General features: G+C 38.3%; 1 protein-coding gene across 3 annotated transcripts in view; it reads left to right on the plus strand.

Annotated features, from left to right (window-relative positions):
• EFCC1 (EF-hand and coiled-coil domain containing 1) overlaps positions 1-25,615 on the plus strand; it is a 43,497-nt gene that overhangs the window by 11,093 nt on the left and 6,789 nt on the right. For all 3 annotated transcript variants that reach the window (XM_065749924.1, XM_065749925.1, XM_065749926.1), the window contains exons 3-5: positions 20,671-20,813; positions 23,820-23,952; positions 24,277-24,439. In XM_065749924.1, coding sequence (XP_065605996.1) covers positions 20,671-20,813; positions 23,820-23,952; positions 24,277-24,439 — 439 coding nt within the window. The remainder of the gene's footprint in view (positions 1-20,670; positions 20,814-23,819; positions 23,953-24,276; positions 24,440-25,615) is intronic.

Genomic DNA, 25,615 nt, shown 5'->3' on the forward strand with positions numbered 1-25,615 from the left:
GGTACCAAGTATTAGGAATCAGATTATGCTGGAAAACCCCCAAGCCTTTAGTAGATGCACAGAATAAAATCAAGTCCTGTGCTTTGTTTCTTTTCATAGCATAATGTTTCAGTGCAGGCTCATGAGTCACATTAATCATAACACTGAAAAACCTGGTACACGCAGCACATGTGCTCTGCTTTTATTCTCTGTACTTGACCCCATTGCATGCCCTTGGCGTTAGTTCATGTAACATAGAAGTATGTGGCACTGCATATGGTGAGGTCAGCCAAGTTGAAAGCACAACTTGGTCAAGTTTAAGCTGAGCTCTGAACATGGTGCGTTCACATTCCCAGAGCTTCTGTGCCTAAGCAGAACTCTGATTAGCAGAAAATTTACACAAGACTGAAAAATGATCAATCAAAAATGAACAATCAAAGCCAATGCTCGTGAAAACTGCAGAACAGCAGGTTATGTGTGTTAGCAAATGTCCAGCAGTACACATGCAACTGGAGGTACACCTATGTTTTGTGATGTATCAGTGTGCTGATACCCCACACATGCTGATGTGTGTCTCCTCCAGAGCTGAGTGCACTAAAGTGGCATCGGCACCAGGTTTTCAGCACCTCGAAGCTTCAGACACGCAAACACCAGCTCTCTGCAATTAGTTTAAGTGATTTTTAACCAGTACAACATAGTCTCTTCCCTAAATGCCCAATTCCAATAGTTACTCTGTACTGCAGAGCAAAGAGGAAACAAGGGGATGTTTGTAGTGGTTTGACTTGGTGACAGATCTGGTGTGAGTAAAGTAGTAACTGGACCTCTCTGACAGCAACTGCTCCAACTGAGCTCAGAGCCAGTACTGCTGGAGCCCTGGCTGTGATCAGCCTGGCTTGGCAGGAGGGGAAGTCCTCTGAGGTAATAATACTCTTGGGTGAATGCACCAGCTTTGAACCAAAGACCAGCCAGAGGGCTGATATCACTCAGAAGTTATGATTAAGTTACGGTTATGATTAATCTCCGTACAGCAGGATTATACACTTGCTCTATTCTGTGGCTGTAAGTCTTGCACTTGCCACTTTGTCCCTTGTTGAATCAAACAAGCTCTACAGTAGTGTCCTTCCTATCATTTGTGTGCTATGTTCTCCAGTCTCCCTTTTATTACATCTCTGCTTCAGTCTGATTTTTTTATTTCTTGCTCATTATCATTTTCAGTTTCTAAGTGGTTTCAAATGCATTTTCGAAGTAAACATAACAAAGTACATAAACATAAAAGTTTTTAGATAAATAGTTTGCAGTACATGAATTATTCAATGGGCAACTACATGATGCTTTGATTAGAAAAGTCATTTTGAGTTTGATGTTCTGCAACAGAAACCATGTCAGCTATCCACTATAGAACCTGTCAGGCACTTTCTTTGTGACAAAGTATTCCTGCCTGGTTAGAACCAAACTGTGAGAAGATACAAGGAGCCAGGGGCTTTGGTGCTCCACCTACTGGAGTTTAATTCTATTTATCTGCATTTACCTGGAACAGGCTGCCCAGAGAGGTTGTGGAGTCTCCTTCTATGAAGACATTCAAGATGGATGCCTACCTGTGCAGCCTGGTCTAGGGAGCTGCTTTGGCAGGGGGGTTGGACTAGGGGATCTCTAGAGGTCCCTTTCAACCCCTACAATTCTGTGATTATATGCAGGAAGCAGAAAACAGCCCCTGAACAAAGCAGCGACTGCATAGGCAGAGCCCACAAAAGATACATGGAATCCTCCAGTTTATCTAGTCAGTATCTGAAGGCAGAGCTCAACTGGCAATTTTTCATTCATGTGCCTCTATAAAGGAAAGGCCATGGTGAGCAAGAACAGGGGAAGAAAAAACACTTTTGCTCATTACCGTAAAAAGGAGCTGTCAAAGTGTCACCTTCTTTCATCCTTCCTGCTTTGCCAGCCTTTTCTTGATCCAGGGAATGGAAGCTTAAATCAAACAGTCAGAATGAATGATGAAACCATGTGGTTTGTACTACACAAAAAAGGAGGCTGTGGAGAATGGCAGAAAAAGGGGCCCATCCAAAGGTGATAGGCAACACTCAGCAGTTTGTTTCCTCAATTTCATTATGACAGAGGCTGGTGTTTGAACAGCCCTGGTGGGAAGATGAACCCCCTTTCATTTTCTGTCTATAAACACAATCTGTTTGGCTCCTGCATGCATAAAATACACTGTAAGGCTTGGATATTTATTTTGTGGTCAAAGGGAACAGGATTAGTGGGAGGAACAATGTAACAGAGATGTGACTGACTTCATAAATGGTCAGAGTGCTGGCTAACAAAAACTGGCTAATTTTACTTAAGTTCCACATTGCAAGGAGGATGATGTAACAGTTCACAAGAGGCAAGATGAACATGTGCTGGGAAAGCAGCTGAAACATGGAAAGAAATCTACCTACTGTATTGCTTTTAAAATCAGGTTAATGAATTATCTTCCAATTCACGATGCAGAAATCCTAATTTGTTACCAGGTTTCTATTATTTTTGGTGAACTTAAGGAAACTGATGCCTTTCAATATTTGTTTTGTGTTTCAACCAGCCTTTAAACAAGCACTTTTTAAAAGACAGAAATCCTCCCAAGATGCTGGGAACATATGCTTCTTTGCCATGCTTACACAAATGATATATATTTTGCTCTTACTTTATAAATAAAACTGTAAAAATAAAGCCTGGCTCAGAATATAATATACAGAGCTCCAATTCAGAAGTGAGTGCTATAAAACAGGTGTAAGGTTTACATGGCCCTGATTGTATATCCTTAATTTAAATGTCCTTTCTTCTTCCCTCAATTAAACAAATTACTATACTTAGGGGGTAGGCATTATAAATTTTATACTTTAAAAATATGATTTTGTGTTAAAAGAAAAGGACCCTGCAGCACATTAACAAACATGACTTATCACAAAGCTCAGACTTGGGTCAGAATATCCCCTGTCTGAGGGGGAGCTGGGTACATAACTTCAGTTTCAGTTTTTTCATAACTTTCAGTTTGGTAGCCTTGGTTAGTACCTGAAAATGTTTTTTGCTCAGTCTTTATTTTAGCTGCATTTCATAGTGGTTTCAAGGATATATTTGATGTACTGTTACTACAAAGTATGACCTATACTTGGAGATTATCGGAATTTAAAATATATAAACTATTCCTCCAGTAAGAAGAATTTCCAAGTTGTAGAAATAAATACTGGCTATAATTTCAGAACAATCTCCAACCCCTCTATTTCACTATGTTAACTTTCCCCTACTAACAACCTACCACAGGATGCCTTGCACACTCCTCATAAGCTGCTGTTCATGGGGCATAATGAATAGGATGTAGGATTAGATAGCTGAAGAGCCTAACCAAAATTGAATATGACAAAACCCAGCAGAAGTCCCTGCCTTCAAGTCATGCTTTCACATCCTAGACTTGGCTTGACAGATGTCTATTGTCCTGTCTCAGATTACTTAATTCATTTCCATTCAAATTCAGAAGTTCCCTGCTGAGCTGGAAATGAGCATACACTATTCAGTGTGGTTGTCAGTTTTTGTGTTAAGGGCAACCATACCAATATTGAAAAGATCCTTTTGATCCATTCATGCATACAGCAACATTCAATCCAAAAATCAAGGCTTAAAGTTTCTGACATGCTGGCATAGCAAATATTTCCTATGTGTAGGCAAATAACTGGAAAAGATCATTTGTAAGAGTGTTGGACCAATGCTTATCATTGTAGTTTATGGTGGCAAGCAGGTCATTTTCAATATCCTGCATGTATGTACTGTATTTATGTATGCACACTGTACGTATGTACTGGAACATTTACATTTACTTGGCCTTCATGCTGTTTGCAGCTGCCTCTCATAGGCATATTGGTATTGCTCTGTCCACATTTTCTCATTTTGGTCTTAGTTTCTAGTTACATGCATATGTATGTGGTATTAATGATTCCTTTTGATAATTTGAAGGACTTTTTGATACATCACATTCAGAGTGCATTTTCAAGTGTTTGTACTTGCTCAAAAATGCACATCTGAATTAGTTTCTCATGAGCTGCCAGGGAATGTCAGGGAGAAAAAATGGTGTTATGTAGCCCTCAAAGAGGGATTTTCCTCCTTTCTAGTCCAGATAGTCCTTACATAAAAGAAATATATTATAACTAATCAAAAAAAAAAAAAAAAAAAAAAAAGAAGAGGTTCTAACATGCATTAACAGAATCTTCTCTCCCTTAAGAACTTCTATAAGGGTGTAAGAACAGCCTGGCTACACAAATAGAGGAGAATCAGACTGAAATAGTTGTCCCATAGAATACAAAGCTCAATTTGAGTTAATGATACAAATTTTTAAATATAAAGAATGCATTCAGACCATCTGCATTCACTGATGTCTTGAATATTCTTCAGTGAATAATCATTCCAAACTGTGACCAGTATTGCTTCTTAGCAATAATTTGATTTTAAATAGTGCTGCTTCTCCTGTACTATTATACTTCGATTAACAAATATATGGGGACCACTCAAAACTGTACCACTGAACTTCTTTCAACTGCTGAAATAATTCATATCACCAGAATAAAATTACATTGTGAACAGCAATATGAGAAAGTAGGTTTATGTAATAGATCTTACTACATTGTTCTGTGCAAAGGTGTTCAAGGATCTATGGGTATTTTTAACTCAGAATATTACACTGGTTATTTCAAAAATCTATTATTGCAGAAGTTACCGGGTACTTGCTAGAGCAGAAGATACAAAATACAAGCCATACATGGGAAAGGATGCAGCTCTGCACGGAGCATGCCAAAATTATCTGTTTAGATTTATACAGGATAATCTCATCTAGAATCTCTTCTTGTCTATGTATGCCTTGGGAAAGACTGCATGCCATGAATTCTAGGCAATTCTCATCATGAACTTCAAAATTCAAACACTGTCAAAAGTGAAAAATAGTTTAGAAGAATTCTAAGGACAATTCATCAGTTTTCCAAATACTCAAGTGTAGTTTTCCCCTAGATGACAGAGGTAGAGATCTAATCCCCACCATTTTTTTGTTATTTTGTGCTTATAGAAAGGTTTTCAGTTGTTTCTGTGCTGACAGATAATTACAAACACCTACAAGCATACACTGCTTTAAAAAGCCATGTTTTCAGTAGATTTTATATGTGATAATAAAATCAAATTCCAAAGCACTTTCCAATTGGACACACGTGCACAAGGAAAGAAAAAGCATGTAACTGAAATGAACCCATGCACTAGGCGAGATTTGATAGCAGTTTGAGATCCGCACTAGCATTACACTCAAAGTTTATATTTTGTTTTAATACATCTTGTAGAAGAAATAAGTCAAATATATTGCCTCAAAATCCTGTTACTTTGACTTCAGCATTTCTTATGTAGGATTAGAGGATCTTAAGAATATCAGGTGTAACTTGGAGAGGTGCTAACTGCCCTGAGTTCCTGCTGGTACCTGCAGCCCACTGATGGCAAAAGGAGCTGGCATAGGCAGACATCAGCCACAGGAGGCCATCCAAACACTTCTGCAGAAGATGCAGCTGCTAGAGACGGTATGATTATTATGCTTATTATTTTAACAGATATATATATTTTTAATCTTCGGAAGATTTTTGAGGAGTAGAAAGTGAGTACCTTTCAAGCTGGCATCTCATTAATGTGTTAAGATTTATCAGCTTATGCTTTTTCTTTAATAATGTAGTGACACGAGAATTCAGTAACAGGAAGAGCCCTGAACAGGGCAGGACTGTAAATACAGATCAAAATCCAATTTTCCTAATAGAAACTGTCAAAGCCCATCAACTAATTCCACCCTTAGGGATTAAAAAAAAAAAGGCTATTCTGCAAGCAAAACTTGGCCAAGATGCAGCCTTTAAAATTCAGTGGGATGACAGAAATAAACAGAGCTTGAAAAGAGTAAATGCGATTTCTTTCTTAAGTACACTGTGAGACCTCTGAATCCTTCCAATCCATTGTACATAAGCACAGCCTGGTTTTATTGTACTGCAAGAAGTGGTCTGTCTGCTCAGCATGAATTACTGTCCTATGTGTGTCTACTGCTGCACAGTACCTTAAATAGGCTCTAACCCATGCTTTGCTTATTTCTACTGTGCAAAAGGAGCCAGCATTCAGGGAAAAAGGGCACTCCACACTATTTAGCCAACCAAGGTCCTTCCCAGTCGAGAGGAATAATATTGTCAAAATTAGTGATACATTTCTGGGGAATTGTGAAGCTGTTTAAATACCTAGATAAGCTTCAACATATTATTAAAGATACATTTGTATACGTCAATTAAAGCATCACTGAAATCCATTTGCACATTAGATTTGGGAAAATTTCAGAATGCTCATTACTGAAAGTGCGAAAATCATTGCCCTAAATTTGCTCTGTGTATTTGTTTTTTTGAAGCTTCCACTGCAAATCCATATCTGACAGGACAGTAGATGTGTCAAAACTCTAAACCTGGCATGGTAGTTCCCAAGTTCTTATATATTTCTGGTAAAGCCTTACATTTCATCTGACTTTCAGTAACTACTTATGTTAAATGATGATGTAACGTCATGACTAGTGCTCAGTCATGCTCCAAATGGCTTAAATTGAACCCCTGATGTAATTTTTGTGATATGAAATTGGGATTCTATATTATGAAGTTCCCAGTTTTAGGGCTGTGGAGTCTCTGCCCTGGTACAGAAAATAAATACAGTTAGCTGCAACAGTAACACATCCCCAAACCTGTAATCACTTGGGTTTGGCCCGGCTGAGTTACCACAGGTGTACTGAAAGAGTAAGATACATTGAATAGTATTCCATGTCTCCATCTCTAAACACAGAATGCAATAAGCAGTGCAATATGCACAAAGCAGATGCATTAGAGAAGCAGATCTTGTTTGTAGCAGAGAAGCAGATCTGTTGTAGCCCTTCATCTAGGCAGCATTTGCAACAGGAAAGTTATAAAATCAAGTGAATAAAACTAGAGTGACAATGTCAAATTGCGCAAAAACAGAACAAGACAGACAAAAAAAAATGCACAGTTTAGAAAAAAATGCTTCCATGGAATCAAACTGCCTGAACCTGATTAAAAGGTTGCACAGGAATCTCCCTTGCAATGAAGGCAGGCATTTCAGTTCTGCCGTTTGTCAAGATGCTGCTTAAAGCTCTGCTGAACAGTAACAATGCACTCTGAAGTAATCTTTGATGCAGCAGGGCCTTGCTAAGAACTGAAGTAAGTAAAGGACTTAGGGGATGCTGGGAGCTTATATCTGCTGCATTGTCTTTCCTACACTGCTATGAACCCAATAACCTAGATTTCTATTATTTTGATAAGTGTATGTAAATAATATTTTTAAAAGCTTCTGCCCAAGTTCTCACCATAAGCTATTCATCAGAATAGGCACCTAAAGACTGCTTGAGTCAGTCACCTATGATATGATCTTGAAGTCCTCTGAAATAGATTTGAGTGTAATATATCCTTTCTTTCTGTTATTAATGATGCATTTGGGCTTTAACTAGACATCTGGAAATGAAGGGCTTGTCTTTTCACTTTTAAGCAAACACTTCTGCTAGAAAAATAATTTTACTTCTTAATTTTTTTTTATTTTCTTGTGGGTTTTTTGTTGTTGTTGTTCATTTGTTTGTTTTTTACCCAGCCTAGACCTTTCATCAAATCTGGAGCCTATCTCTTCTCAAAAAAGCATTAATAGTGGCCCTTACATCTGAAGCTAAAGTCGTTTCTTTTTCCACTAGGATAGAAGCTTGAAAACAAGCCATATTTATCCTAAATGTTCCAGTTCTGGCCAGGATGAATACAATTCAATGAGCCCTTGCTAATACAATCCAGACTTCTGCACGCTCATGGGATGCGGTCATTAATCCCTCCAGGACATAAACGTACAGCTGGCTTTGTTTACTGCTAGTGTCTTTATGGTTGTTGTTGTTGTTTTAAATGACTCTCCAGCTATTTGAAGTTTAGGTACTCATGCTCTGTTTCAAGGAATTTATAGCCAGGAGTCCAGGCAGAGCCCATTAAATTCTACCCTTAGCTGTTATTGGCAGCCTAATCACTACAGTGCATAAAAATTCACTGGTAGAGGATTATTAACATCTCTCAGCTACTGAACAGAGCAGCACGCTATACTGCATCAAAATGTCACATAATGAAAAACTGTTGCAAGTCCTTTCAAGTAATAAGTACAATCATTTTAATAACTGTAATTGATGGTTTGGAGTGAGAAGGGGTCTCTAACATTTCAGGCTGAACAATGCACATTGCACTTGCACTATACTGATCTTTTCTTAAGTTAGTCATTTAAATCATCTACACTAAACAAAAGAAAAAAATCTATATTCACTGCAGAGATCTACTACTGTTTTGTTACAGCCCATCTCTAATCAAACAGTATCTCTGGGTTCTGCATGAGATGTATAGGCAAACTCCAGTGCGTTCAGTAGCTTAAACTCAGGCACATAAAAGCCAGCAGGCTTTATTGACAGACTAAGCTGAAAGAAACTGCAAAACACTGCAGCACATCAGGACTGTTTCTGCTCTGGTTTCAATGGGACTGCTTCATATCTGCAAAGCCTCTTTCACTCAGCCTAATGGAACTTTAAGAAGTACAATACACCAAGACTGAAATGCTTTCATGAAGTTCTGTTATGCAGGTAGTACAGATAGAGAATTTAAAATAGCAGCATTGCCAGACAAATGGTATGGGTAAAAAGTTGTTCTTTATGTGGGTGTTCTTGGGGTGGTTTTTTTGATTGTTTTGCTTTTTGTTTAGGATTGAAGCTATTAGAAGATACATTTGCATTGTGATAATGAAAGAAGGATTAAACTCCAATTTCTTGTTAAGGATTTACAGATTTAAGGGTTTCATTCTCACATCTATGTCTCCTTTTGCAGCTAGCAGTTTCCTAGTGCTTCCAACAAAAGTTAAAACAACTTCTCCAAGGCAGTTGGTGCGCTTCATGGAAGTTTGAGGAGAATGGATCAGGAAGGGGCTTTGATGTAAATTTTGATCTGTAAATTTTCTTTAACAAGTTTTCCTACACATCAAATTTTATCCTAACATTACATCCTTTTCATAACACACCCATGAATCCTATGATTTGAAATTTTTATTGTAGAATGCAGAAAGAGCCGAGGGAAAAAATGAAGTCTGGTATTGGATGCAAGAGGGGTTGGATCAACATTAGGAAGTTTGGGATCTCATCCAAGGCTAAGACATATGAGAAATTTTTTGAAAGACTTGTCCAGGATAAAAAGTCCAAAATAGAAAATATGGCTTAAAAATCTGGTTGCAGCACTTTAGATATTAGCCACCCACTATGAACTGAAGTGAAATGCTAAAACCTCCTTTTTTATTTTACTACAGTTCTGTGATGTTAAATTTAACTGTTGTTTTTGCACTAATACAAGTAATATCACCCGCAATTTCAAACTGCATTTATTTTAAGTCTTCCTCATAGTGCTCTGTTACAGTTTTCTGCTTCTGAGAACCGTTTCCTGTTTTTCATACAGATTTCCCTCTTTTCCTGTGGAAATCTATTGAAAACAAAAGGAAGTATCTGCTTCCAAGTACCTGTAAGAACGTCCAAAGGAGCCCTCTTTGCCTATCCCAAGGCTCCTGTCATGGGCAGGAGCTGCCTATGCTGTGAGCAGCACTGTCCAATGGAAGCAACTGTGAGTCCATGTGAGCAGACAGCATCTAGCTGATGCACAGTGGCTCCAATAAAAAGGGAAAACCCTGCAGTTAAGTATTTTCAGCTTAAAAAAAATTGAAAAGAAAAAAAGGGGAAAAAAAAGGAGAAGCAAGAAGCCAAATCCTTTTGTCAAAAATAATCTAAATTAATGTTGATTGGGAGAAGTGAATTCTAGTTATCCAACATTCCTATGAAGATTTTCCTAGTAACAATTTCCATCTGCCTCCCTTCACCACACTCATTAGCTCTCACTTGATAAGAACTGCTCTAGAGGCTGTGCTGTCTTCCCACAACCAGACATTTCTCAGTGAGTTAGCCTCTGTAGCACTGAATCATTGTATGATTAAAGATCCTACCTAAATAATGCACCTTGTTTTAATAACCTACTGTTAGCATGTTCTACAGTACCTTAAATGTGCAGCAGCTGAAACAGAATCACTCTAAGAATTGTTTTTGCATTACTTCAATTACCTTTAATTTAGCTTTGATTTGCATTGGGCATTTGTGGAGTTTTCAGCTTATGGAGCTAGAAAAATCCAAATGGAAATAGGAATTTGATGGATTTCAACCTAATTTGTTGTCTATTTCTGACAATCTGCTAGGTCCACAGAATCTGAATTATAATCACATCTTAAGTACTATAGCTCTTCTGGGTGTATGAGTATTTCAAGGAGAAGTAGTAGGCACTGCTAAAGGATGGAAGGTGATTTTGTTGCAGTTTTTCATATCCTTTTAAAAATAATCTATGCACAGTTTCCAGGACAATTAAAACTGACCAATCAATATTTTTTTGTCATTAAAACATGGTTTAAAAATGTAGTTTAGGTTATCTACCTGTTCCTTTGTTTGGAAAGATAAGTCATAATATCTATTCCATTACCTCAAGGGCACCCATCAGGATTTAACTGGACCACTGTCCTAATTAATAGAGAACATGCTTTACCCTGGGAGGCTCTGAAGGGTCTATATACAAGCAATCTTAGAATATTTTCACAGCCATATGATATCAATGCTGAATAAATTACAGCAATGCTGGGATTTTCTATGTTTAATAAAAATATTATTGATCTTATTTTTATCCCAGTAGTGCCTATTGATTTCAGATAGTTTAGGTCATGATTCCCTCAAATTGATACAAGAATTGAGGTTGACTAGTTAAAGAAGTAGATCTGTCAGTTGAAGTACTGCTGAGATAAGCACAGATCCACTCACGGGGAGGCCAGACGAGCCAGAGTGCTTAGAATCAATGTTAGAAATAAGTTCTTATCTTGTGAGAGAGAGACACTATATATGATTATGTTAGAAATAAGTTCTTATTATTTGGGAGAGACACTATATATGATTATGCTACATTTCTGTCATCAGCATTTCTACCTCCTAATTACATTTTTTATTCAGCTATAAAGCCAATAAATAGCTAAATAGAAGCTGCTATAGTTGCTGTCAAAATGTACCTAATAATAGGCAAACTTTTCAGATCTCTGTTAAATGACAAATAACTTGTAAACACTTAGGAAGGAAATTAATTATTTGGGGGTTACTGTAAAGGCACTATTATGTTTTGCAAATCTCCTCCCAGAATGTAAAACTTGAAGAAAACAATGGACGTGCTGCTTTCAGGAAACTTAAAAGCACTTCAAAACAAACATTGGAATAGTATGCACAGAGCTTAAATATAAAGGAGATAGGCAAAATGAAGAGAATCTAATAATTAAATAACCTACTTTAAAGACAAGGATGTTTTACAAACATTAGTAGAATAGAAAACACAACATAATGAGGTAATTGTTATTCCTGTTTCCTGATACAGGATCTGAGGAACATGGAAGCTGTAACTTTCCCATGTTCACAACAGAAAGCTGCTGACACTGACACCTTGGGCTCAGGTCTCATAGCAGTCCCACGCTCTTTCACTTTGAGCTCCCAGGCTCATCTTTCACAGCAGGAAAGACCTCTTGGAGGAACACTTAAGCACTTATGCAACTTTCCTGGGAGAACTTAGGTACCTGACTTAGGGAGTTGAAGGCTACTGCTTCTCCTGCTACTGACTGTCCTATTTTCCAAAATATCAAGTAAAAAATACTCACAGGCAGTTTAGAGCAGGGGGTTAAGTGAGCCATCTTCCTTCTCTGCCTATCCAAATTTATTAGGCTCTGTGTGAAGCTCAGAGATAAGTACTGAAGGAACTCACATGACTAAGTATGAACTTGCAGAGTTTCTGCTATATTAAGTGATACGTACAGTTTTACATGCAAGCAAACAGAATTGAAAAACAATGTTTTATCAAATGATTTAAGATCTAGGAGCTGAATTCAGTAGGACCTCCATCCCACTGAAAAATACTCCCTGCCCCTACCCTGTGGAAATACATTTTTGTTTGCCATGGAGATATTAAGAAGACTTTAATGACACTACACTCTAAAACACAGGAGCTAAGGGAAAGATACCTCAGGATTAAAGAACACATGGCTACATGACAGAATATGTAGGGTCTATAATAAAGTCTTTTTAAAAAGCAAAATAAAAAAGCAATGGCAGAAAAAAACTATCTACAGGATGACAGCTTTACTGTGCTTGTTTATCTGCCACATATCAATTATCTTCCTTATATATATACACACACCAGTGTTTTAGAATTTTGTGGTATTTCAATTATTTTTATTGGTTGTAGGCTTTAAAGAACCCACTGACATTCACTGACACTAGCTGAACATTGATGGAGACCAAACGGTGGATGTGAGCACAGTGAAGCAGTGGGTGGTACGTTTTGGATATAGAGACATTGGGTCACCTCCTCTGGTGCAGCTTGTTACAGGCACAGCATGCAGGCTCTTGTTCATCACTGGCAAAATATGCAAAGCTAGTGGTGGTGACTATGTGGGAAAACAAGAGTTTTGTAGCTGAGAATTTGCTCTATGAAATAGTGTTATTTTACTCTTTGTATCTATGTCATTTCCATAGAAATAAATAGGAGGCATTAGTTTCAGAGCAACCTGTGCAAATTAAAATAATTGTTCCAATACAGAAGGAAGGGAAAGACAGAGCTGTATAAAATATAAGGAAAAAATGGAGTAGTGGAATGACTGCCATTTCCAAGCCTACTAGGAGAACTGAACCTAGGGTTTTCACTAAGACCTTTGAGAAATGTACTGAAGATTGCAAAAAACACCTTATGAGCTAGTGGTTAAACCAAGAACAAGTGATATACATATATATTTTCTAGCTTTAATTAAATCTAAGTTGCACACATCCAAGCTCTAGAAATGCAGTTACTTATGCTGAATGTCTCTGCAGAAGGGTGTGGCAATAGTTCTTTATTCCAGTGGAGCAACATCTGGAAATTATTTCCTTTGTTTTGTTGCAAAACAATTTGTTAATGGGGCAGCAGTATCTAAGTGACATAATTCCAAAGTGATGCATGTTTCTCCTAGATAAATCAGGGGCTATTAAACACAAAACACCCCACACAGAGCAAAGAAGTTTCATCTTGTATGTGCTCAGAACTACCTTTATGCCATATATACCCTCACTAGGTATAGGATTTATAAAAGCACTGTAATTACTTCACCTGTTTAGCCTAATTATCTTCCATTAAGCAGCCCAAATGACTAGCAGTTTATTGATGGTAAATTAAAGTTTCAAAGATAAACAAGTTTAGGAAAGCACCAAATAGCAATACTCAGATCTTGAGCTGCATTTCAGAGCTGAAAGCTGTGTACTCTGCAAGACACAGGAAGAATCCTGGCCATGCCATTTTACTTTAGCTTTCTTTTTCATATATCTGTAGCAAATTTAACTACGCATGAGCGTGCATATCCATGTGTAAAGGCACCTATTCTGTACTTAGATGGGTCTTAACATACTGAAAGTGGTCTTGTGTTACTCTGAGTATAAATGATTAGTTCATCTCACAGTATAACATAATAGACAAGAAAGACTACCAACAAAATCTGCTGGCAATTTCAGGTTCTCACTCTGTGTTGCATTAACACTCACAGTACCAAGTATTTTAGAACAAAAATAATAGCTTTTCTGATTCCATGTTTCAAATGCATTCCTCATACCCCATAATCTCAAATCCCCACTCAAACATGAAAATCAGGACCTTATTATTAACTGTACATAGGTAACAATAATTACCTATGAAAAGCCTAACAAAAGTGATTTGCATAGCATTATACAGGGTCTCCAGGAGTCCACCTTCTCAAAAGAAGAATTTCTCAGACTTAATGACGCCATCCATTCTGTCCATGTGCATCTCACCTGACTGGCAACTTCCGGCTTCTGCAAAAGCCAAGAAGGAACCTTCTCTGGAATGGGGCAAGGGTCGCATAGGAAAAATAAACAGTGACCTTACAAATAACTCTAATGTAATGCATGTGCTCCAGGACTTAAGGCAACCTTATGACATGGTGTAAGCTGAGAGCCTTGGGAAAAAAACCCAACTGCTTAAAGCATAAGAATTTCTGTCAGGTAGCACCATCATGACATCTGTTTTCTACCAACAGAGTCAGATTCTCTACATTCTCTGCACAGATTTCTGCCCTGAGTTAAGTGAACAGCTAACTGCACAGTCAGTTATCCTCCACGTGGACTTGCAGAGGGGGAGGAGAAACTAATTTGCAGATGCTTTTCCCAAACATTTACTGATAGGAGAGGAATGACAAGATGACAAGAATTTGGATACCATATAAAATTTTATTAGGGAGCGTGCTTGGGCCTTTAGCACCCTTTTCTGCATATTTCATTTTCTGTCTCCTCTTTCTCTACCCCAGCTCTGTCTCATTCCTCCATGTCCAAGTCTGTTGTTGCTGCTATTCTTGCTGTCTCTTTAAATACAGTTCCTGCTAAGGGAGTCATTCAGTTTTATGTTTCCTGATTGAAAGGTCTGTCCCCCAGCTCTGCACTTCTGTCAGTGCCCTGTGTTCTTGCATTCTCTGGAAAACGCGATGGTTAGGGCCATGCACTGATCCAAATGTTCAACTTTTCCCCAAAATTAAAAGATGGAAAAGGTTTGTCTTGTCTCAAAAATGCTTGAAATCATCATGGAAAGAACTGTATGACAGCAAGTCATAACTTGGCTATGCTCTATGCATGACAGTATCATTGCAAGGTTTGCCTGTTGCTGTGGTGATTTTGGCAAAAAAACACCCTGAAACGATCAGACAATAACAGGAAATCTCCCCAAACTGTAACCAGTATTACAAAAGTTCTTAAGATGCAATTTTGTTCTTATTTCAGTATAAAACCAGGATATTTACTCATCCTTATTATCAATAAGAAAAGTCATGCTTTCACAATAAATTTTAATGCCTCACAGATTGAGCAATTTAAAATCTAAATTGTTTGTAGTCATTCATTGTGAATTATGCTGCAGAGGGGTCCACAGCTCAAAGCATCAACCAAAGGCAGATGTATTCACTTAGCTCTGGAGTGAAAACAGATTTAACCTGTATGATATATGAAAAGCCATAAATGAGACAAAATGTGAACACACTGTGAGCTCTGCCATTCCCTGTTGGAGATTAGTCAAAACCAAAACCATTTCAAGTTCCCTGAGCTCTTCCAGTGTGGGTAAAAGTGGTACAAAAATAAAATCACCCTGATTTTAGTTAAAACACAAAAAGTCTAGCTTACCAGAGTGTCTAACTGGTACTTTGCGCCACGTACATGTCCACACAGTTGTTTGATCTGCTTTAAATAAGTCTCAAAAGGAACAGTTAAGGATCTATGAATGTGAAGGTAAATAATCCTTTAGAGTTATCTTATGATTAGTGAGGAATTATTTAATTCAGAGACTTGTTTAGCACCAGAAGCAGGTGCAGTTTTGCTGCAGTTAGAAGTTTCCATAACAATAAGCACAGTGCCAATTAAAAGCCAATTAGTCATGGATATTGCTTTAAGGTCCAGTTCTTTCCAGTTCTCCACTCTTCAATTTCCCTTCTCTGGAGCTGCCCATTATTCTCATTACAAAGACCTGAACATGCATGGGGACTGTGTGCCTGTCACCAGGGAAACCTCACCGCACCCAACACAAACGCTTCCCAGGCACCTCCAGAATTACTTGCCCCTCTGATCTTTGCCCTAAACAAATGTGCTGTTTATTCACATTGCTTCTCATTTATGAAGACCCATTAGATGCTGTATGAATACTAATGAGAAAAGAATTTAATCTATGTTTAAGAATGAGCAGAGATCCTACTTTTACACATTTACCATGACAGTGAATGCAGACTGCTTGGCCTGTTTCCTTATGCTTGTTCTTTAAATCTTGGAATCACCCTCAGTTTAAAATTGTCTGGATCTAGCACTAGCTTTGCTGAACAATAAAAAGTTCCCAGGTAAGAAAAAAATAACAGTGGTTAAATCATATGATGAGAAATCAGGAGATCACGGTGCTTCCACCACCAAAAGACATCACCATGCCTCCATTCATGCCTCTATCACCTCACTTCGGAATGACAAAATATTGCATACTCCATTGGCATGGAACATGAAGCAGAACTCGGCTCTGTTTCATTTGCATCTACTTTTAAGTTCAGAAAAATTGAGAAAATCCAATCACAAATTTGTTGCCTTCTTGAAATATTGCCCAGACTCAATGTGGGATTTTACTTTCCTGTAAAACTAACATTTCCTTTCTTCCAGTAGGCAGCAAAGACTCCTCACTATAACTAAATCTACTCTTCTAGTTCTGTACCCAAACTCAGATGAGAACCTTCAATCCATCTCACATTAGGCATCTAGCAACGGTTTTAAAAGAATGCCCAACCTCCCCTTGCAGCTGTGTGAGCATCAGCAGCTCTCTTTCCCCTTCCCCCACACTTTCCATACAGCCAGAAAGACTTCTGGCTCTGCCTCTCTGATCTTTGGCTCCAAACTTTTCAGCCTATTGACTTAAAATGTTTTGGATTACAGGAATGAGAAACTATTGTTTATACATCCCCTCCTTAAAACTCCAACACATGTTTCCCATCCCTGTACAGCCATTGGTCCTTTCCTTTCATGCCTGCTATGGATAAAGCAGCAGCCAGCACCACATCATTCTGGATGCCTAGCAAGGCACACCACAGCAATTTATCTCCTGCACATTTATTTCCAACAGATCCTTGATATTTTATTTTAGCTCATCAAATAGAAAACCTCTTATGTATTTTGTTTGTTTTCTTTTAAAAACATCCCTATTTACTCACTTTGCCCTCCTATATTTTCTTCTTATCTAGCACAGAAAAGCTCTGAAATTTCAGCTTGTCTGGCTGTGCGTTCCTTCACACACACTTAAAATCAGCTCCATTCCCAAACCCCTTGAAATAGATGCACTTGCTATGCTTGGTTTTAGAAAACAAGGCTTAATCTTTGCTGCTGTTTTATCTAGGGCATAAGAAATTCTATCTTTACTATCTTACTGTTGGAGAAACTAAGGCACAGATGACAGAGCCTGTGCCAGACCTAAATTTTAATTCTGAAGCACCTCAGTCTGAAAGCCCTTGCTCAAAGATCACGTTTTGATAGCTCCCCAGATGAATATCTCCAGAGAAGAATGATATGTCCATCTTTCATCACACACTGAGCAGGAAGACCTAACACCACCTGTATGGCTCTCTTTCTTTCTCAGCATTTAAAGAGCTGATGACAACAACTCAGGAGAATTAATACAGGAAAAAAAGAGATTGTACTTTGTATTTTATCAGCTTATTTTAAGTTCCTTTGTTAGAACTGCAGAGAGGTGAAAGGTATTATTTATGTCTTCTCTGGAATTGGCCAAACTGGATGTAGTCGATTAACATAAATCCTCACAAAAGCACAGAATTTTATGGAAAGGGCTTTAAAAATGTTTTCTTCATTAAAAAAAAAAAAAAAGAGAACTTCTCAATGTTCTTTGGACTGCAAGCTAGGTTGCCACATGTAATATATTACTACCATCAACAGCCCTCCCATTAAACATTACAGCACTTACTCTCTTTAATGTAAAAGATTTTCACAGTACTTCAAAATTCTCCTTAGACTTTTGGGGGTTACAAATTTTAACCAGCTACAGTCAATAGTCAATGAAATCTCAACATCTCTAGAAGTCTACAAACCTGTGAAATACACCATAGCTCAAAATTAAAAGAACAATCCACAAATACCAGACAGACAACAGAATACTGTGGAATAGTTCCTGCTGAGGATCAGGCCTCAACTTTTTTTTCTTTAGAAACAAAGGAAATCAGCATATTTCAGAAAAATGAAGCGTAACATTCTTGTTAAAGGAAATATTATTATAATTCACAGTTACTGGACAAAACACTAAACTTGCAGCAAAACCCTGCAGTGATAATCCCAGGAGCCTCCATTTTGAATTCCCAGACTTGCTACTTACAGGCTACTCAATGATTTCCCCCCTCCTTCCACTCCTTGAACTAATGAAAGCTAAACAACTAGCCAGGCTTCGTTCTGGAGGCTATTTCCCTTGACTTTGCAGGAAACCTGATTGTTGCTAAGTTAATACCATCAACTGTAAACAGAACACATCGTTAACTTTCACTCAGTCAGCTCTACTGGAGGGAGTGAAAAAGAAGCAATGCTTTCTAACATGGCTTGCCTCAAATTTCTATCCTGAAGATTCCTGAAATACAGACTTTTTGTTTTGTTAAATTCATGACTGTATTCACCAGGTGCACATACGCACACAGACACAAGATCCAGTACTGGTGTGGTTCTTCAGAAACCAACGGCGGCTGTGGTATTTTAAACAAAAGCTCTCAGCATTACTTATCTCTCACTTGGCACCAGCTCTCCTATTACTCCATCTCAAGTCCTGTTTCAAACAGTGGTTGAACTTACTGGCAGGAAGTACTTGTAAGGTCAGCACAAAAATATTGCGTTCTACAACTTGCTTCAGCAGAACCAATTTTCCAAGAGTTTTAACTCTTCTTTATTTATGAATATTTAATGTGTTAAGTGCAAGGAATATTCAGTATTCACCAAACCAAAACTAATCCTAGGAAGCATTAGAAGGAACTTAATTTACTGTAAACCTGAATTTGCTTTGCTTTCTTCTGCACATAGATAATTTGTGAACAGCATGATGGCTCCCTACTGGGAAAACGATGTGATGGTGCTATTGCATGGTGTAAATGGGAAAGCACTGATGTTAAATTTTGAAAGTAAAAAGTTATCTAAATTATAGAAAATGAAACAATAGAAAAGTACTCTATAGGAAGTATATTACATTCCATTACACAGCATACATGTGTAATGTATAATACTTTGTAATGAACTGGACTCTGTTCATTTGTTTATCTCCTACCTCTGAAAATACTTGATATAAATTTTACATGTGGCTTGATTTCCATTTATCTGATACGTTTTTATTACAAATATCTATTTTTTAAAATCCTTCATAGCTCTAATTTCATTAACACTTCGCGGAATTGAGTTACATATATTTAGCAAAAACTGCAAGACTGCTAAAATAAATTCAGTACTATAAGCTGTCTCAGTTTCATGAACTGCATTTCCACTATTTTGGATGTAAATAGGATCACCTGGATTCTTTGGTCACCAATATTGCACACTGAGATTGTATTTCATCTAAAAAACAATAGTGACAGCTATACTGTCTTTCAGTGCATCCATTAGAATATTTTAAACTCAACTACATGTAAATTAACTCTGGATTATTCCTCCTACTTTGCATTTCCTTAGCAGTACTGCCCCAAATGCTGTCCATTTTGCCAACTATAACTTCCTCGGTCCAAATAATCACTATTCTTCATGAATTCAGTTACTTTTTTTTAAACAGATTTTGATGACAAGCTTCAGGACTTGCATTACTTATGGATTAAAAAAAACATAGCTAAAGAATGCTACTTATTTCTAGAGTGTAGCTGTCATCAGGGTATTTGCTGTCTTTTTTTTATTGGAGTACCACACTTTGAAAACTGTTTCCTTTAAGACAGACTCAAGTTTGTTAGCGGTTCAGAAGCAACAGTCACATTTGCAGGTGTGTTACTCTGTTCACACGTCATTCTTTTTGATTTGCCAGTCTCTTCATTCCCAGTACTCAGGAAACTTAGATCTGAACTGCCTAAAGGCACCTTCATGATGCCTTCTGTTATAAATAACTGAGCACAGAATTAGAAGGCAGAAATACTGCATGCTAATCCCAACTTTGAATTAAGTACATAGTCTCATTAAAATCTCCTGGAAACAAAATAACTCAGAAATCTCAGTCTCACTGAAATAAATGGGGACAAGTTCTGTATATGTTTGTGAAATGCAGATTGTAAACTTTTTATATATAAGTTGAACTGAAATGGCTCACAAGGGCAGTATGAAAACCAGTTATTGAGTATGCACAGAGTGTTTGAACCTGTGAAGTGCAACACTGCTGGCTATTACTGCTCTCCATGTGACACCTCATTCCCTGCAGTTGGATTTGAGGGACCCATAAAAACCTTTAATATTAGCATCAAGAAAGATGATGTTCCTGCTGTTCCTGCAGAGCTGCTTTTTATTACTGGTCTTTAGGCTGAACTGAGGCTACAGCATTGAACCAAGCCAGTCTAAGTGACTGGATGCAAGGCTTGCTACCCTAGCTATAAATGTGTTCACGTTAAAAATGAAGCATGCACTCTATCACTGTCAGTGGAGAAAGGAGATGTTACGGCCAGAGTAGACTGTTTCCAGATATATTTTCCAGGTATTCCTGACATGGCCTAAAAGCTACAAGCAATATTTAGTTTTTATTACCTAAATATAACAACAGTTGAAATGCACTTTGCTTTGATTCCCAGCAAAAGAGGAGTCAGTGCAGTCCTTGGCAGTTTGATTTCACAGGCACTGAAGGATGACAACACTTTATTTATTTTTTTTTTTTTTACTGCAAGCTTCAACAATCTCTCTCATCATTAATGTGCCACACTTCTTGATTTATTCAAATTTCCTACAAGTCCACCTTATTTTTCTTTCTTTTCCAGATCAGAAATAGTGAAGTTTCAGCTTACTTCCAGAAGCAACCCAGAGCAGAAAGATGCAACAGCTCTGTCAGATGGAAGATGCTGCTTCTCTGTTGTACAGGATCGAAGATCTCCTACTGGCAGAGCTGGGATTTCTGAAAATGGTATCAAACCCAGTACTCAGCTATTCCCTCACCAATTTTTAAGATCCTCAGCAGAAAACTAATTGAATATTAATCCACCAAGGCAACAAATAAATCTCAGTATAGATTGAAATCCTGTATCTAAATAAAAGGTAATATCACAGCTTTCTACTTCTCCCTCCCCACATAGCTTTGCTTCATGCAAGACTGAACATGTCACTTAGAGTTGTGACTTAAAGCAACTGTTACTGCCTCATGTGATTCATCTTACCAAAGCCTTCTTCCTTTCTTAAAAAGTATGATTTTTTTAATTTAATTCAACAATAAAAACCTCAGAACATCAGCTAAAATAATTTACAAGAAAACCATTTGCAGTTGACATTCTGTATAGTTACGATATCTAGAAACAGATATCGTAAGCTGCCTCAGCAGCTCTGAAAAGATCCAACTTGTTTAGCACATGTAGCCCTAACCACTGGCATAGCATCACACACTTGAGATCCCTCATGGGACTGCATAAAGCATGATTTCAAAGCCTTCTAAAATCCTTGGGTTTGCCTAGACTGACTCTTACTACAAATGACCTAGACTAGGAGTTAGTGGTACTAGGGCTTACAAAGAGATGACAACTTCTGGTGATCCTTTAACTGCTGTAATCATGAGAGACATTTATGACAAAACCAAGCATCTCCTCCTCCCAACGTCTCTGCTCAGTGCCAAGTAGATAGCAGCTACTGAGTAAGTCCAGTTTACCTTCAGTGATTTTTAACACACCTCATTCAAAGCTGACAAAAACAGTTACCTGAGATCAACTGCAAGTAATAACATGTCTCTACTGCAGACTAAAAGATCTATGTGATACATAACATTAGATTTTGTGTATGTAATGGAGTCAGCAAGTGGTTGCTCGAGAACACAAAAATAAATGTAAACATGCAGCATTGCAGCACATTCATCAATTGGCAAGACATAAAATTAATCTGCTTTCACAAAAAAATTATTAAACCAGGCACTTTGCCAGCCTAAAGACACATTTCACATCTGATATTTGTCACAGTTCAACTTCAAAGAGCTTTCTAGCCAAAGTTTCTGAAATAAATTAGCCAGAAAAGAAAAATAAGTCGGAGCAAATCAGCAAGTTGAACAAATAAAAAAGTGGCCTGGAGATCTGGGATAAACCCAGATACACTAAACATATAAACAAACTAAACCTGTAAGTCTATATACAAGTTAATTTTCAAAACTCTTTAGTTACACTTTAACAAATATTAATTTCTTAAAGCAGAAGAATACTTGGATCAATAGAAGTGTGTAAACTTTTCTGCATTAACTAAGTTAGAAATTACTGCCTAAGCATCAAAAAGTGCTCCATGATTCTACTGATAGAAGAATTCAATTAAAATACCACTTCTGTATCAGAAAGATACTTTTTTCTCTCTGGTTTCCACACTTGTTAATTGTAACCTACACAGGCTTTTCTATGTATATTTTCAAACAGCAGAGGAAATTATACCTAAAGAAGAAGTAGTAGGAATGTCTTAGATACTTAGCATGGAAACACTGCTAGATTCATATGCTGTTTGTCTATTTTTAAGAATCTAACCTGTCAGCTCTACCAGACGCAACAGTAATGCAGTAGATTACACATACCAGTTTGTAGCTCTTTAGTGACTCCATAGTGCTGTGTGCTATCAGTTCTCACGGTTGCCACTGTGAACTCTGATCATTATCCCTTTAAATGCCTATGGAAGAAAAAAAACATAGGAAATAAGTTCCCCGGTAACATGTCACACCTTGAAGTTATATAGTCTTCTTGTTTTGGCAACGGACAGCCTTACAGAAAGAAAAGCACTTCTCTAACTTAGTTTTTACAGTGTTAGAAAAAAAGACACAGAAATGCATTCCCTAATTAAAGAGCAACGCTGCACAGAACTAAGGTCTGTTCGCGTTCAGACAGCAACTTATTGAACTCGATGACCTATAAATTAGGTATGTTCAGCGCTACTGGAATCCAAGTTTCGTTAACGAGCGCCTGCAGAGCGCGGCCCGGAGGCAGAGCAGCGCGGCAGCGGCACGGCGCAGCCCCAGGCGGCGCGGGGCGGGCTCCTTACGGCGGAGCGCGGCTGCCCCCCGGAGGAGCTCCTCCAGCAGCGCTGCGTTCCCCCGAGCAGCTGCGGTGCCGAGCTTGAAGACGTAACAGCGCTTGATTATTAAAACTGTTCAACCAGCTGCCAATGATTAAGGCGAGTAATTCTGAAATTGAAAATAATGTTGAAAGCGTGAACCAAATTTACAGTCCCAATGCCTGCTTTTCAGACACTGACTGCTTCTAATGGCTCCCAGTAAGCTACAGGCATCATATCTGCCAAGGTCCAGCAAATATCTTCTCGGGGTAAAAATAAGAGATAAATATAACAGTTTTTCTACGGTACAGCTTAAAAACTATTGAAGTATTTCTGTAGCAGTACATTTATACTTAAATACATTATGGACACATCATTAATAATATACATGGCACATGAGGAGGCATCAGATTTGCATTAAACAGATACCCCTAAGTTTGATGCCTACGGGTCAAACGTTAGCTACGTATGTAAACCACCCTCCCCACAAAACACAGTACTACAGTAAATCAGAGAAAAATACAAACTTTCACATTCCAAATACACATTTGGATAGTGAAAAACACACACAGAAAAACCCACCCTAACAAGTACAACAGTTTTACTCCCACTGAAGATCATACATAAATCCAATTTTATATGTGAAAAGTAATTGTGCTCTCTTACTAATACATTGTCCCTTCGTGCTTAAATGAAAGTAAAGAAAACAGCTGTAGGTTACCTGCAAGAGGGTGCTGAAACATTCAAGGTTCTTAAAATAATAATTGTTGCAACACTGCCCTAGCTCTAAGCCTCTTTCCACCACTGACCGCAGACCCTGTGCTGTGCCTTGCCCAGGCATTTCAAACCTCTGTCTCATTGGTTTAAGTTGTCACAGCTGTGGTACGTTGGGGTTGTTTTGTAGCTGAGCAGCTGTTCCGTGCAGTGGAGGGCCAGGCGGCCTCTGATGAAGAGGAGGAGAAGTGGGCAGAAGACCAGCAATCCCAGGAGACCCATGCAAAGGAGATACTGGCCAAGCTCCCTTGCTGTGGCAGTGGGTATGTTTCTGAGATTTGTTTTACATGAGCCCTTTGGGAATGTTACCTCACGATCTGCAGGCACCAATGGCTTCAGTAAGACGTAGTAATCCTATAGAGCCAAAATCAGCAGGCCTGTGTGCAGCATGGGAGAAACAGTGACCTAAATGCTCCCACCTGATCCTAATCAGCATCAGCTGGCACCTATTCATTACCTGCTCTGACAAAAGTGTTGTGGGAAGGCTGGTTTGGGGGGTTTTTACGTGTTTTTGTTGTTTCATTTTTATAGAAACACACATCTTCATGAGTTTTCACTCACTTTTTTCCTCATGTGTATGTATATAGATGTGATGAAAAAAAATGGAAAAAGCCCATGACATACTTGGAGACCAGCAATGCTGACAGCTATGAAGCTGCCAAGGAGCTAGAGGAGCGAATCAGCCAGCTCACTGAGCAGCTGCAGCTTAAGGGGCACCAAGTGAAGAAACTGGAAACAAATATGGAGGAGGTAACAGGTGCCAAGTATATTGTGAAGCAGCTGTTTATGTATCTTTAGGTGGCTACACCTGTGTCCATACACATTTACATTTTGTTCTATAGCCATTCCACTTTCTATCGCTGGTGTTTCTCTCTGTACTCTTCATCTGCAGGACTATGGTATGCTTTCCTGTGACACCTGCATTTCCAACATGAGACTAATACAAGAGCCCCCTTCACTTCTGCAGAAAATACAATATAATGGTTTTCTCTAACATTTCTTCTGGGACATTTGCAGACTAATTATTCATTCTCCCAGGTTTATTTGTGTGCTGTACACCAGAGCTCAGATCTTCCCTGTAGGATTCTCTCTCTTTTGTAAGGGTACGACCTATCAGCAGATGGCTTATTCTCAAAACTACATTTGGCAAGGAAGTATTTCCATTTCACAACCAAGGCACAGATCCAAAATCAGACTGTGCTAAGGGTCTTGGGTAGAACTACGACCCATCTATTCACCATCCCTCCTCGTTACTGAAGTTGTAAAAAGAGCTTGCACTCAACAATCATTTCCTTATTTGCAAATGTTAAGGTATGAACAGGTATTATATGTAAACTATCTAGGGAAAGCAGTCAGAAAGTTTTAACACTACACTGAGCCGCTGTCTGAAAGCACAATAAGATGAGGGGAAAACTTGATATATACATATATGAAATGTATGTAAACACAGTAAACAAACCACAGTAAACACAGTATCCAGAAATTAGCATGCTTCCACAGGACAAGGAGAGTGTTACAGTATAACAGCTATGGAAAGAGGTTTACTACAGGCCAACACGACTGAAGCAGCAACCATGTGATGGTATGGGCACAGGGACCTGGCAGGGTGCACCCCCAGGACAGATGGGCACCAGTTATGAATTTCCATGAGCATCTGTTTCATTGCATTTTTGGAAAGTCCATTTTGCACATGAAAATAATGACATTTTTTCCTTGTGTGTAACTTCATATGACTGTTCCTGCTCTATGGGGGAATATAACTACTTCCTGTGCTTAGTGAACATCTGTGGCAGGTGGTATTTACAATGCAGAGGCATTTTGCAATGAAATGAAGGAAAACTTCTGTTTATTTCATTGAAGATCTCACACAGCCTCTAGAGCATCTCAGTCAGACTGCTGCCACACTCAGGGTAACAAAGTTGGCTC

Source organism: Cyrtonyx montezumae, unplaced genomic scaffold (genome assembly GCF_038088225.1).
Source record: "Cyrtonyx montezumae isolate F1298 unplaced genomic scaffold, pur_monq_1.0 scaffold_6, whole genome shotgun sequence".
NCBI classification, from domain to species: domain Eukaryota; kingdom Metazoa; phylum Chordata; class Aves; order Galliformes; family Odontophoridae; genus Cyrtonyx; species Cyrtonyx montezumae.